This window comes from Crocodylus porosus, unplaced genomic scaffold, assembly GCF_001723895.1.
Source record: "Crocodylus porosus isolate Cpor-Errol unplaced genomic scaffold, CroPor_comp1, whole genome shotgun sequence".
In the NCBI taxonomy this organism is placed as follows: Eukaryota; Metazoa; Chordata; order Crocodylia; family Crocodylidae; genus Crocodylus; species Crocodylus porosus.
Genome location: NW_017728906.1, coordinates 185,538,634 through 185,551,038, shown reverse-complemented (window position 1 = coordinate 185,551,038; position 12,405 = coordinate 185,538,634). Strand labels below are relative to the sequence as shown.

Below are 12,405 nucleotides of genomic sequence, written 5' to 3'. Positions count from 1 at the left end.
GCCCCATGGCCAGTGCCCCGCACTGCAGCTGCTCACAGCCTGCCTGGAGCTGTCTTGCCTGCTCCAGACACCCTAGCATGGGCTGCGAGTGCCTGCAACGCAGGGTACCAGCTGTGGCGCAGGTGAGGGGCCACTTTTCCCCACGCTCAGCACCAGCTTCTTCCCTGCTGGCGAGCAGGGCATCGGGGCTGAGCACTGCCCCCCACCTGTACCACAGGGCTGGGGGGCACTGGGTGTGAGTGGGCGGGGAGCCAGTGGAATCATATGGCCTGCACCGGTGTCCCAGGGCCAGTGCCAATGGGGCCCAAAGTAGTGTGGCAGGAGCGTGGGGTCCCAGCTGGCAGGGGCTCTATGGAGCTGGGCCAGCTCCCTGCTGGTGCAACCCAGCCCAACTCCATGGACCCCTGCCAGTCTGCACCCCACTTTGGGCCCCACCAGTGCTGGCCCTGGGACATTGGTCCCAAGGTATTGGGATGTTGGTCCCAAGATGGTAACCAGGGGGTGGGGCATCTCTCAAGGAGCTGGGCTACCCATGCGGCCCTTGACAGCCCTCCAAAACTGGATAAGAGGCCCTGCGCTCAAAATAATTTCCCACGCCTGGCTATAGTCAAATTGCAGAAGCAGTTAGGCAAAACTTCAAATTTTCTGCTATTTATATCTAACTAGAATGATCTGTGTTTACAGCCTGTAACTGTGTTGTGAGAAGTAGCTGACTGACTATATCGTGTATCCTTTTTTGTCTTACTCCTATGTCTTTGTAACAATTTTTGGTGCATTTCTTACAGAGTGTGAAGAGGTTCCCCAACCACAATCCAAACTATTCTTAAAAAAATTGCTGGATAAGATTCGGAGCCAAAAAGACCAGTGGGCATCAAAAAGTGAAGCAGAGGTACAAAGTGACATTCAAACCATTGAGTCAGGTACGCTTCCTAGTGAAGAGAGACTCTCATGTGATTTGGAACCTGGTCACAAAGCCCATGGAGATTCAGTTTCTGAAGCCAAAGGTAAATACTGTTTTGTCCTTCATAGTGAAATCAAAATGCAATGTTTAGGAGGGAAAAAGAACTTGATAGGCAGAACTGTGACTATGCAACATTAAACCTGGATGGCTTTTCAGTAATGTGACCATTCATGTTTCTTGTACTAGCCAGAAAGTGAGCTACTGCACTAGATTGTAAATTTTATGGGGAAGAACAAACATGATAGAGGCTTTTTTGGTCTTCTGCCCATTTTGTTCCATCCAGGCATAAAGATTTGAGGTAAAAAATGTTGAAATGACCTGGACATTTAAGGGCATAAGATACTTTGAAAAATCTCACTTTTAGTATGTTTCCAAGCTTGTAAAGGGCATTCTTGAAAAAATTAATTGGAAGCCATGTTTCTATTATGTTTACTTCTGAGCTTGCTGGACCTATGTGTGTACCAAAAATGTGACTGTTTCTGCTCCTTGATTCCCTGATTCAGTAACTAACAGTGCTCTGCTAAATTATCTTTTAATGTGAAATGGCTTGGATTTACTGTTTGGTTTGTAAACTATTATTTTTCTCCTGTTTGTCTCTGGTATGACAGTGCATTAGAGTATGTGATAGACTTTAACACTTTAATTATTGGGCAAGTGAATCAACAGCTTTGTAATAACTTAAGAACAAAATTGTGAAGTAAAATCATAGAAGAATGTGGATGGCAGGGACCTCCAGAGATCATCTAGTTCAGTGGTTTTCAACTTTTTTTTTATCTGCAGACCTCTCAAAAGTTTTGGCTGGAGGTGCAGACCCCTTTGAATTGTAAGTGTCAATATTCACATACATATGATTGATCCATAGTCATCTTTCATAGACCCCCAGGGATCTGCAGACCATAGATTGAAAATCACTGATCTAGTCCAGTCTACACTACTCGAGGCAAGATAGTCTCTGTCTAAACCATCTCAGTCAAGTGTTTATCTAACTAACTCTTAGGTACCTCTGAGGTTAAAGATCTCACAGCCTCTCTGGATAGCCTGTTTCAATGCTTAACCACTTTCATAGTACAACATATTTCTTCCTAATATCCAACCTAAATTTCCCTTGCTGTGACTTGAGACATTTGCTTCTTGTCCTGTCCCTGTAGTTGCAGCGAAGAGTCCATCTCCATCCTCTTTGTATTCATCCTTCAGGTATTTGAAGACGGTCATTAAATTCTCTTGTCTTTTCTTCTCTAGACTAAATAATTCTATGTTCTTTCAGCCTTTTCTCATAAGTCATGTCTCCTAGGCCTCTAATCATTTTTGTTGCTGTCTGCTGTACTTTTTAAATTTTAACTGCATCTCTTGAAGTACAGGGCACAAAACCGGACAAGTACTCCAGGCGAGACTAAATAGAGCAGGAGAATCATTTCCCTTTATTTGCAAGCGACTTCTCTAGTAATGCAGCCCAGCATGCTGTTCGCCTTTGACTGAACTTTTTAATTGTGCATGTGCTTTTAAAGATCTTTGCTAAAGTTTTACAGTTATTCCCCCAAAATGTTGAGCCTGGCTCTGCTGGAGAAGTTATTTTTTTCCCTTATTGCCTTTAAGGGTGAGAAATATACTTACCAGAAGGAAGCAGGAAACCTTTCCTAGTAAATAGTTACAAACTAGTGGGAGCTTTGACAATTATCAAACTAAACGTCACTGCTAGATTGTGAACAACATTGAATCTGACCATATAGTTAAATTTTCACTGAGTTACTGAGATGGCAGAAGCACAGAGGCTTAATATTCCCTTTTTTGAGTTGGTGAGGAGAATCCCCTTTTTTATTACCTGGTAATGCTGCCTCTACACCTTTCCTAATTGCAGAAGTTTGAGTCCCTTTTGCTGATCTCTTCTTAGCAGCTCTAGTGAAACGTATTAAATCTCTTCTGAGGTAGCAGTGAAAATGATTATAGGATTTTAGGGAACTGTCTCAGGAAGCTACAAGCAACAGCAGAAATAAAAGGAGGGATTTGCAGGCCTATGAAAAGTGAGACGTTCCCTACTCCCAGTTTGAGTGCTAGGAATGAGCGAAAGGGCACAGTGTGTGAATAAGGCCTCTTTCAGGAGGGTAAGTGTATGAAAATAAGCCACTTCTGTATCTGCTGCTTCTGGGAGGATGGTTACGGGGAGCAAGGGTGAAGTTCCTCAACTCTTGAAATTTTGAGTTAAGAGTACGTAAGAGATGAGACATCTTGAGTGAGATTCAAAGACGGATCTCTGGCTAACAGAAAAGTGCCCTTTGCTTTCTTCCCTATAGCTACTGTGGACGAGAGAGGACGATAAACCTCTTACCAAGATTTTGTCCTTGTAGTAAATTATGGAAGCCTATCACAAGCAAAAACAGTAAATTCATTGCTAAGTTTTGTCCTCTGGTTAGTAGTCGTACAGTTTCTAAATCCAGTATAAATATTTTCCTGACAATACAATATGCTAACTCTAAGTAACATGTATTTTAGAATCTCTGGAAATACTAGAACAGAGTGTTGTAGCTGGAAATTCAGTCCTAATCCATCCTCAAGAACAAGCAGCCAAAATTAGAATGGAAGCAGAGAGACAAAAACAGGTATATGTGTGCGGTTTTTTTTCCTCAGCAATATCCTTTTCTTAAAGTGCATTTTACATCATTTGCTCAAATGCAAACAGATCTAATTAGGTTTGTAAAACAACTTTGGCTATCCCTCCCTTTTTATGTATATATAGCTTTAAAAACTGCCTTTAAAGTTTAATATTTTTCCATAATCTCTTGTAGTTTTTCTGGTTTGTTTGGTTTTTTTAATTTTCATCAGCTCTTCTTGTGGTATTGAAGAGTAAGGGGAAAATACTTTTGTAGTTTCTAGAAACTGTATTGAAAATGGTACAGGAGAGGTGGCTTAAATTTGGAATTTGATGTTGACAAAATCCTCACTGAAGAGTAGTGCTCTTGAGTGTCTGTACATGTGCTGGAGGGAGCTGGGGGGAAGGGAACGTATTTTAATTAAAGTGGTTCTTGGGATCCACTCTGATTTTACAATCCCTGCAGTGTCTCGTTTATTCAGCATCCCACATTTCAAAATGGTAGCGGGTCACTTCAACTAAAGCTTGTTTGACATGCTTTAGTTAAAGCCCCCCTGCCACCATTTTAAAATGCGGAGCACTGAATACGCAAGACGTTGCAGCACAATTAATAGAATCTGTTCTGACGTATTCTAATCAAAATGCATCAGAGCATGTGTAAAAGTGCCCTTTGTCTTGGGAGTTTGGGATTAACAGTACAATAGTACTGTTAGTCTGTGAGTAAGCATTTATAGTTTGAGTCAAGGAATTCCCACGGGTCTGGATTTTTAATATCCTCTTCTCTTGTAGCTGTATCTAATTCTAGATCTACTGCCTCCAAGCAATAAGAACTTTAGCACAATTCTTTGCCATTTCAGTGCGTCTCTAACAGGTGTCAGCAGCTGAATCTACAGCAACTAGTTCTGGCCTATGGAGCAGTTGGATCCAGCCCATGCAGTTAGGGCTAAAGCAGTGAGGGCTTCACCTGTCTTGTGCTGCACTGTGGCTGGGTGGCAGGGAGCTTTCCCATGCTGCCACTGCTAGGCTGCAGTGCTAGAAACAGCACCAGGAAAAAGTAGTGGCAGTGCTGGCCCGTGGGGTTTAGTGTCAGCCCTGAGCCATCTAGGACTTCTGGCCTGCCATTTCAAAATGTTGCCAGCTGCTGGACAGTCCTGTGCTACATCTTATGTTAATTTGTAATTTTAAAAATGAAAAGCATACCTAAGGAAATTAGAAATTAGGAAACTTCAGCTTTGTGGATGTATAAATAAAAGCCAGCAAGCCAGGAAATGCAAGATTGAAAGAGATGCTGTCAGTTTTTAAATTATTTTCCTGAAAAATGTTATCTGTTTTTACTTGTTGCCTTGGCTACTTGTATGTTTAACCAAACATTGAGAATTGTGTCTGGAAATTAGATTTATTTTCCCATCTGCCAGCCTTAGTTATTGCAGTTGTTAGACTAATCACAGTATTTGTCTGGAATGTATGTATAAATATAGAATTAAAGTGAAACTGATATGTAGTTGCCAAGATATGTATTCACATATCTACTACATTTTATAGCTCAGTTTCAGTATTGCCTATTCCCAAAGGTCTGGCTTTTTCTAAAATTGTCTTCTCTGTTCTATGTGCTTACACCTTTTCATGATCAACACTTTGAACATTTGTGGTGAGGCAGACAATAAAACAATAGCTATGTTGTTCTAGTCATGTTGTATGCCATACTTAGGGACATACTTAATACGCAGTTTTCAGAAACCAGTGATATCCAGGATCACCAGGAAATACTCCATTGGCCACGATTTCCCACAAAATCAACCCATTAAAACCCCAGCATATTATATGATACGCTGTTTTAGAATCTCACAATCCTTACTGTGATATTTGGACAATGTGGTGATCCCTGCAGCTATTCGTGTTTGAGATTTACTGTCTGCAGTGAAGGGCAGGGCTTATTCTCCAGTCTGTGGCAAGGGGCAGGGCCACAAGGAAATGTCTGCAAAATCAGCCCTTCAGGCCACAAGCAAGCTGTGAAAATGGCTTGGTATCACTGTGAGTTAAGTAGGACCCTGCTCAGACTGAACAAACTCTAAATCTACATTGATGCATGTTGGAGGCATCCAAGGAACACATGGGAACAGGCAACTGAAAAGGTGGCCCATCTCCCATTCGACTTTACTCAAATGAGCATGTTGCACCTCGGTAACGTGCACCGATGGAGTGGCCATCTGTCATATGACACCTCTGTTTGAGGCTATGATGAGCGCTCGGTAAAGATTAGCGTGTCTCAGAACATCATGTCTTAGCTGCTGTGTTCTGGCCAGTTCAGTGTCTGGCAGCAATTTCAAATGGATACCCTTGGGACAAAAAGTAGAGAATATAGTATTATATTATCTCTGTGCCTGGAAACTAAGTCTTCGGTTCATAATAAATTCCTAGAGAGATATTAAAAATAAAAAAAAAAACACTCAGAGGTTTGTGAAGTGCACTGTAAGTTATATACCCATTAAGTACTTCAGAGGTACTGAGAGACTTAATTTAACATTAGTAAAATGTCTTAGATCTTTGAAAATCACTATAGATTGTAAAAAACACTTGTACTTATTCTGAATTCAGCCTTACAATGGGGAATTTGTTCCATCCTCCAATTTCTTTGCAGAAAATGTTACCTGATTGAATTAGATTTTGATTTTCTCCATTGTGCTATTGTGATAGCAGTTGTTGATGAACGTAATATAGCACAAAAGTTAAACTGTGAAGGGACTGGTAAGAATCTGTTGTCTAGTAAAAGGCATATATAGTTTTACATGTTATTATGAGAAGCCGCTAACAAAATAGGGGTTGCTTTGTAGTACAGATAATTTCACTGTATGTGATTTGGGACTTAGTTGATTATCCTGTCATTTAGTTTTGCAGAATCACTGTAGTATTTCTCTTTGATAGAATGAACAAATAGAGCAACAAAAACAGGTGCAGCTGGCCTTGCTTAAACAAATTGAAGAAAAGCGAATGTGCTTAGAGGATGACTATCTGAAGATCCGAGTGCAGGCTCATTTGGAAGAAATTAAGGCAAGGGGGCAAGAGGAGAAAGATCAGCCATCCCATCTGGCACAGGTGAATACTCATTTGGTTATGAACCAACAGACAGAGGTGGAACACAGGGTAAAGGAAGTGATTCCCATTGGTGAAATAAAGGTTTATTTAAGCCTTGCTTCGTCCATGCCAGAAGGCAGGATCTCCTACCTTGGAAATACGTTTGTTTTGAAGTGGAAGCACTGGTTTGTTTGTTGGCAGTGGGCTTTGGGTAGTGGTTTACTTTTGCAGGATTTCAGGACAGCATCTGGACCCATGGTAAAAAATGTATAAGACCATGCAGACAGAACGACATATTTCCCTCAAGAAAAAGTGAGAGGAAGTGTATAGTGGGGGAAATTGACTTTTTTGACTGCACCGATACCTTATAGATTATCCATGTGGAAGATGGGACATCAGTGATGTAGAAAGGATCTGATCTTACTTGCTATTAAATGACCTGGAGGCATCTGCACAAGAACTTGTTCTCCAGTGCTCTTTCTGGGGACTGATTTTATAAAAACAGCACTGAGTTGAACCATTGAACCCCTAGAGTCCAAGCCCTCTCAAACTTAAACTGCAGATCAACTCTGAGCAGCATTATATTCCATAGTATTTGCTAGATATGTCATAGGAAGACATAGCTTTCGATCAGTATTGTTCAGAAGAGTGCAGTCTGTCTTTACTTCCTCAGGCTGAAATCAGGGCAAACTTGCTTCAGCTGGCTTAGAGTAAGAGCATGCTGCCTTAATCTTTCTTCAGTATTCATGTGTGTATTGTTTTGAATTTTCATATGTAAATAATTTATTTCCTTTTAGACTGAAACTGCTGCTATATCAGAAACTACCAGTCCTAGAGAGAATGACCATGTACAGATGATTCGTAACTATCAACAGCGTCTTCTACAACAGAATAGGTACATTCCCTTATGTAATCAAGATTGAGAAGATAATTTCAGAATTATTTGCTAAGTGTTGATCCAGTAATTAAGAAGGTCTTTATGTCACACAAGAGACACGTTGTCATTCTCTTTTAGGTTACACAAACAGTCAGTTGAAGAAGCCAGAAAATGTTTACAGGAGTACCAGAATAAGTTGAAGCAAAGATATCCTTCAATTTCTACTATACCCTTAAGCTCTACAGTTGCATCAGAGTCAAGATGTGTTGCTTTCAAACCTACTTCGGAATCAGTTTTCAAAACCCATGCACCTGCAGTACTTCAGCGAGTTCATCCAACAGCCTGTCAGTCAACTGAAGAAACGCAGGTTCAAGAACTTGCACAGCCATTGATCAGGTGTTCCAGAGCACGTGGTGTGTTAGAAAAAACATTTGAGCAAAGAGACAATGAGCTAATGCAGACTACAGGCTTGAATAGTCAGTTACAGTGTTCACTTACCTCAGAGTTGAAGCAAAGACCATTTCAGTTGCTTCAGCATTCCCCTTCACACAAGCAAATGGAACGGCTGAATTCCAGTAATCAGGTCAGAGAGTTCTCTGAGTCCCGGAGGCTGCCAGTATCAATCCTGACTTGTCAAGGTACTTCTTCAGATATGTTGCAACCAGAGGCACAGTTCATTTTGCCCACAGAAGATTCATCTGAGTCTTCACAAACTTTGCATTTTGAAAAAAATCTAGGATCTCCGAAGGTGTCGAACCGACAAATAGAGACAGAAGACCCCAAACAGCCTCTGCTCTTAGTACCTTGTATGCCACCAACAGAGGAGTCTCTCATAACTCAGGCAGCATCATCTGACTCTTCAGAGTGCCAGCAAATACCTGCAGAAAGCAGCATAAAAACCTTTGAACCGACCTTCACTCAGGCATTTCAGGATCTTACTTCATTATCTCTTGAGCCTGGGGTGATCCAGGAGTCCTTGGCATCAAGAAATAAGGATGTTTCGTTGTTAAATTATTCCAATATATTGAATTTAAGGGAGAGAGTGCTAGCCTCTTCAGAAAGCATCCAAGCTCAGCAAGACCACTTGAAACAACTGCAAAAGCAACTGGACATGCAAAGAGAAGCTCTTCTTTCTAGACAAAGAATGCAGGAAGAATTACTTATATGGAAACAAACTAAATTGAAAGAACAGATGCAAAGAAAACAAGAGGCTGTGAAGGATTTGCTTACTAAGCAGGTATGCTTTATAAGTGCATTGTAACAGGTTGTTTGCCAGTAGAATGCAGTGGAATTTACCATTTAGCAAAGTGATGCATGTGGCTGCATGTGCAGTCTGTCCTTTACCAAACCATAGACTCAAGCTGGAACCTTTGCAGTCTACAGTCAGTAGTGCTACTGGGCAAGCCAAAAGAACCACTTTCTGTCCACTCCAGTTGGAGCTGAACTAAGCTTGTCTGGACTTTATCTCTGAACATAATGTTCATTAAAGTAGCTGCAGTACTTGCAAAGCTTTTCAGCTGTAGAAATGCAGTTGGTGTGTACAAAAGCTAAATATGTTAATAGTCTTTGTTGTTCAAAGTGTCTGAAAGACCCTTCGTCAAATAAACTGTTTAAAAAGCACAACTTAATTGTTCAAAAGTGCAAACTAGATAATTGGTTTTAAAATTGTTATATTGGCTAAGGAGCCAATATATTTCTATTTATTTATAATTCTGCGTAACAGCTATATTTTATTTTGAATTTGGATTGTATATCACACTTGTATAAAATTAGTCTGTCCCAATTCACAAAAGATACTAAGGATGAAATTGGCAATCTTAAAAGACAAACAAGTGTTTAGAAAGATTATTATCTCATTCCATGTATTTATTTCTGTCTTAACATCATGCTCCTAGTTGTCTGCTTAGGAGAAGCCTAGAAATGAAAGTAAACTTTAATATGATGATTGAATAATAAGACAAACACAGACGAAGACTCAGGCTAGAGTTCAAGTGCGAAATAGACTGGCATTGTTTTGTTTTGGGGTTTTCTTGTTTTTGGGGGGGGTTTTGCTTTAAACACACTCTCCAGAACCTCCAAGGATGGAACCAGCTTTTTCTCTGCTAAATTATCCTTTCTGTGGGGTGGTGTCAGCATATCACTGCTAAGCCAAGGTACAGATTATTGATTTTAAAATTCATATGCCCATTCTAGAATTCAGGATTTCATAGCTGCCAAGGAGTAATGCTTATCCATAACATCCATTTTGAAACAGTCCACAGCATTTTCAGATCAACAATTTCTTCCTAGTTGTTGGCCGCACAAGATGCACGTGAAAAAATTGAAGAAATATTGTCTTTCCATCTTTCTTTAAATCAGTGGTGACCAATACGCAGGTGTGCCTCAAATTAAGCTTTACATCCTTCCTGGGAGCTCTCTGATCCCCTTCCCCTGCCTGATCCCTTGCTCTACTTTCTGTTGTCTGCTATGCGTTTCCTACCTGATCTCACATTTTGCTTTTTGCTCTGTGCTCCCTGCCCAGTTTGCTGCTTTTCTTTCTGCTCCCTGCCCCATTTGCTACTGTGCCATCTGCTCCCTCCCCGATCTGCTGGTTGCCACACACAAGCTGCCCATGCCACATGTGGCATGTGCCACAGGTTGGCCACCCTGTTTTAAACTGTCCTAGAATGGAAAGCATCCTAGAAGAATACCTTTTTGTCTTTGCGGTCTTCAGCAAACTAAAATCCCTGCACTTAGTGACTGAGAACTAGATAAAAGTGTGTTTTCAGGACCTGAACCTGCAAGGAACTGAATGCGTTTGCCCAACAACCTAGTAGTGCAGTTAAGTACACAATTGATTTTTGTGTATGAGCCCCATTGAACTGCATGGATATATGCAGCGTACATGTTTTGTTGTTCTGAGCCAGTGACCAACATCATGCCAAGCTCAAGCATTTAGAATGTTTCTTTTCTCCCCTCCTGTGTTGTAGAGCTATAGACGATGTAAACAAATTGAAGGGAAAAGATGTCTAGTAAAACATGAGACAATTTTACTTACTACTAGTTCTTATTTTTAAGGTTGGACACTTTAGCCAATACAGAGAGATGACAGAAACACAGAAACCAGACCAGTTCACTCTTTTCAAAGGAACAGAAAATTATCAAGAAGAGGTCATCTGTGGTAATGTGAGCAAATACAATGAAAATGGAGCGCTTTCACAGCACATTAGTCCAGCTGAGCAAATAGGTGAGGCCATATATCATGCTCTGTTATAATTATGATGCATGCATTTTTACTTATAATTGAATTCTCTTCTTTTACCCTCAGATTCTACCAATTACATGTCAATAATTTGCAAGATTGCTAATTACAGAACATAATCTTTTTTTACAGAACAGTCTCAAAGAATTCCAATAAGAGAACAGAAATGTAGAACTTCAAAACCACCTCTGGCAAAAATCAAATTAGGTCTAGATTTGGAACAACATGAACTTAGTGTTATACCTGAGGTAGATACACCAAGAAGTTGGAACGTTTCTCTTGCAGGTAAAATGCTTACTAAATGTTCTCTCTTGTGAGACACAAAACCCTAAGTAAGAAATTCAACAGAAATTTTCTCTAAGACTTTGGAATGATAGAGAGTGAAAGCAGTGTTTTCAGCTATGATTTCAGTAAGATTCTCTGATGTTTATTTCAACAGCAGCAAAATCTGTACTACGTGCTTTACAAATGCTAAGATAACAGCGGCCTTCCTGGAAGTGTTTACAGACTGAAAAGGGAAATTGCTTGATTATCCTGTCATTTGTGTATATGACCCTCCCATTGCGGTATGGATAGATGAGCAGTCCTATAATAGGGACTACTGAGGGCTGCTGATTTAAAAAAAAAAATTAAATTGTTTACTGCCGAAATATATGCTTCAGTATAAGTATTCTCTTATGAATGACCAGGAATTGTTTGTGGTACCTTTGCCTAAATGGGGTAGCTTTTTCTAACATCAGCAGGTGCTAAATGCTGTGCTCCAACAGTGGATGGTTACTGCATGCCTAAACAATGTTTATAAAACATTTTTTAATGATTGCTTGGTGTCAGATTGTTACAGGACTCTTTAATGATCTTTGTTGAGGTTTGTTAAATACTCAACAGAGTCAGTTTAAATGTTCAGACTGCAGTCTGATTTACTTCCTGTTGCTACAAGACTACTAGAACTAGGAGGCAAAACATAACAGTTACTGTTTTGTTTCCTTTAAAGGTTTAGTAGTAATTTTACATAGTCGATTTCACTGTTTCCCCTGGGAGTCAGTCAGTTAGCTTCCTCAGTTGTTTATGGTGGAAAAGGTGCTTGTAAAGCCACACAAATTGGCAGAGACTCAGACTATGGTTCTTCAAGTAGATAATATCCATTCAAACCTAAGTTTATATTGTAACAAGTACTAGAGCTAATGTTCTGATATCTTTTTAAAGAAAAGTAAAGAGAACAATCTGGGTGATACTAGATGTGTTAGTTTGACATTAAAGAATTAAAGGTAGGTAATTAACAATCAACTCTTCTTTCATCTGTTCCTTTATTTGTTCCTTGGCTCAGTTTCAATCAATAGTAACTTATGCAAAATTCATGCTATTACAAATTTGGTTGCTAAAGGGAATAGTGTTAACATAGAATCATAGAAGTAGGGTCAGGAGGGACTTTGTAGATCTTCAAGTCTGACCCCCCCCTGCCTGGGTGGGAGAAAAAACTGGGCTCAAATGATTCCAGCCAGGTAGGCATCAAGCCTCCTCTTAAAGACCCCTAGGGTAGAAGCCAGCACCACTTCCCTTGGAAGTTGGTTCCAGATCCTAGCCGCCCTGACTGTGAAGTAGCTCTTACAGATGTCTAATCTAAACCTACTCTCCAACAACTTGTGGCCATTATTCCTTGTTATGCCCGGAGG

At 40.3% G+C, this 12,405-nt stretch overlaps 1 protein-coding gene and 1 long non-coding RNA gene across 5 annotated transcripts in view; one reads left to right on the top strand and one right to left on the bottom strand.

The window, feature by feature from the left end:
* CEP295 (centrosomal protein 295) overlaps nt 1-12,405 on the top strand; it is a 71,794-nt gene that overhangs the window by 25,164 nt on the left and 34,225 nt on the right. For all 4 annotated transcript variants that reach the window (XM_019530340.1, XM_019530339.1, XM_019530342.1 and 1 more), the window contains 7 exons: nt 786-1,004; nt 3,449-3,555; nt 6,468-6,686; nt 7,415-7,512; nt 7,633-8,731; nt 10,552-10,720; nt 10,868-11,020. In XM_019530340.1, the coding sequence (XP_019385885.1) occupies nt 786-1,004; nt 3,449-3,555; nt 6,468-6,686; nt 7,415-7,512; nt 7,633-8,731; nt 10,552-10,720; nt 10,868-11,020 (2,064 nt within the window). The remainder of the gene's footprint in view (nt 1-785; nt 1,005-3,448; nt 3,556-6,467; nt 6,687-7,414; nt 7,513-7,632; nt 8,732-10,551; nt 10,721-10,867; nt 11,021-12,405) is intronic.
* LOC109306777 overlaps nt 10,759-12,405 on the bottom strand; it is a 12,581-nt gene continuing 10,934 nt past the window's right edge. Inside the window, exon 3 of the long non-coding RNA XR_002100104.1 lies at nt 10,759-10,769. This is a non-coding gene — a long non-coding RNA (uncharacterized LOC109306777). The remainder of the gene's footprint in view (nt 10,770-12,405) is intronic.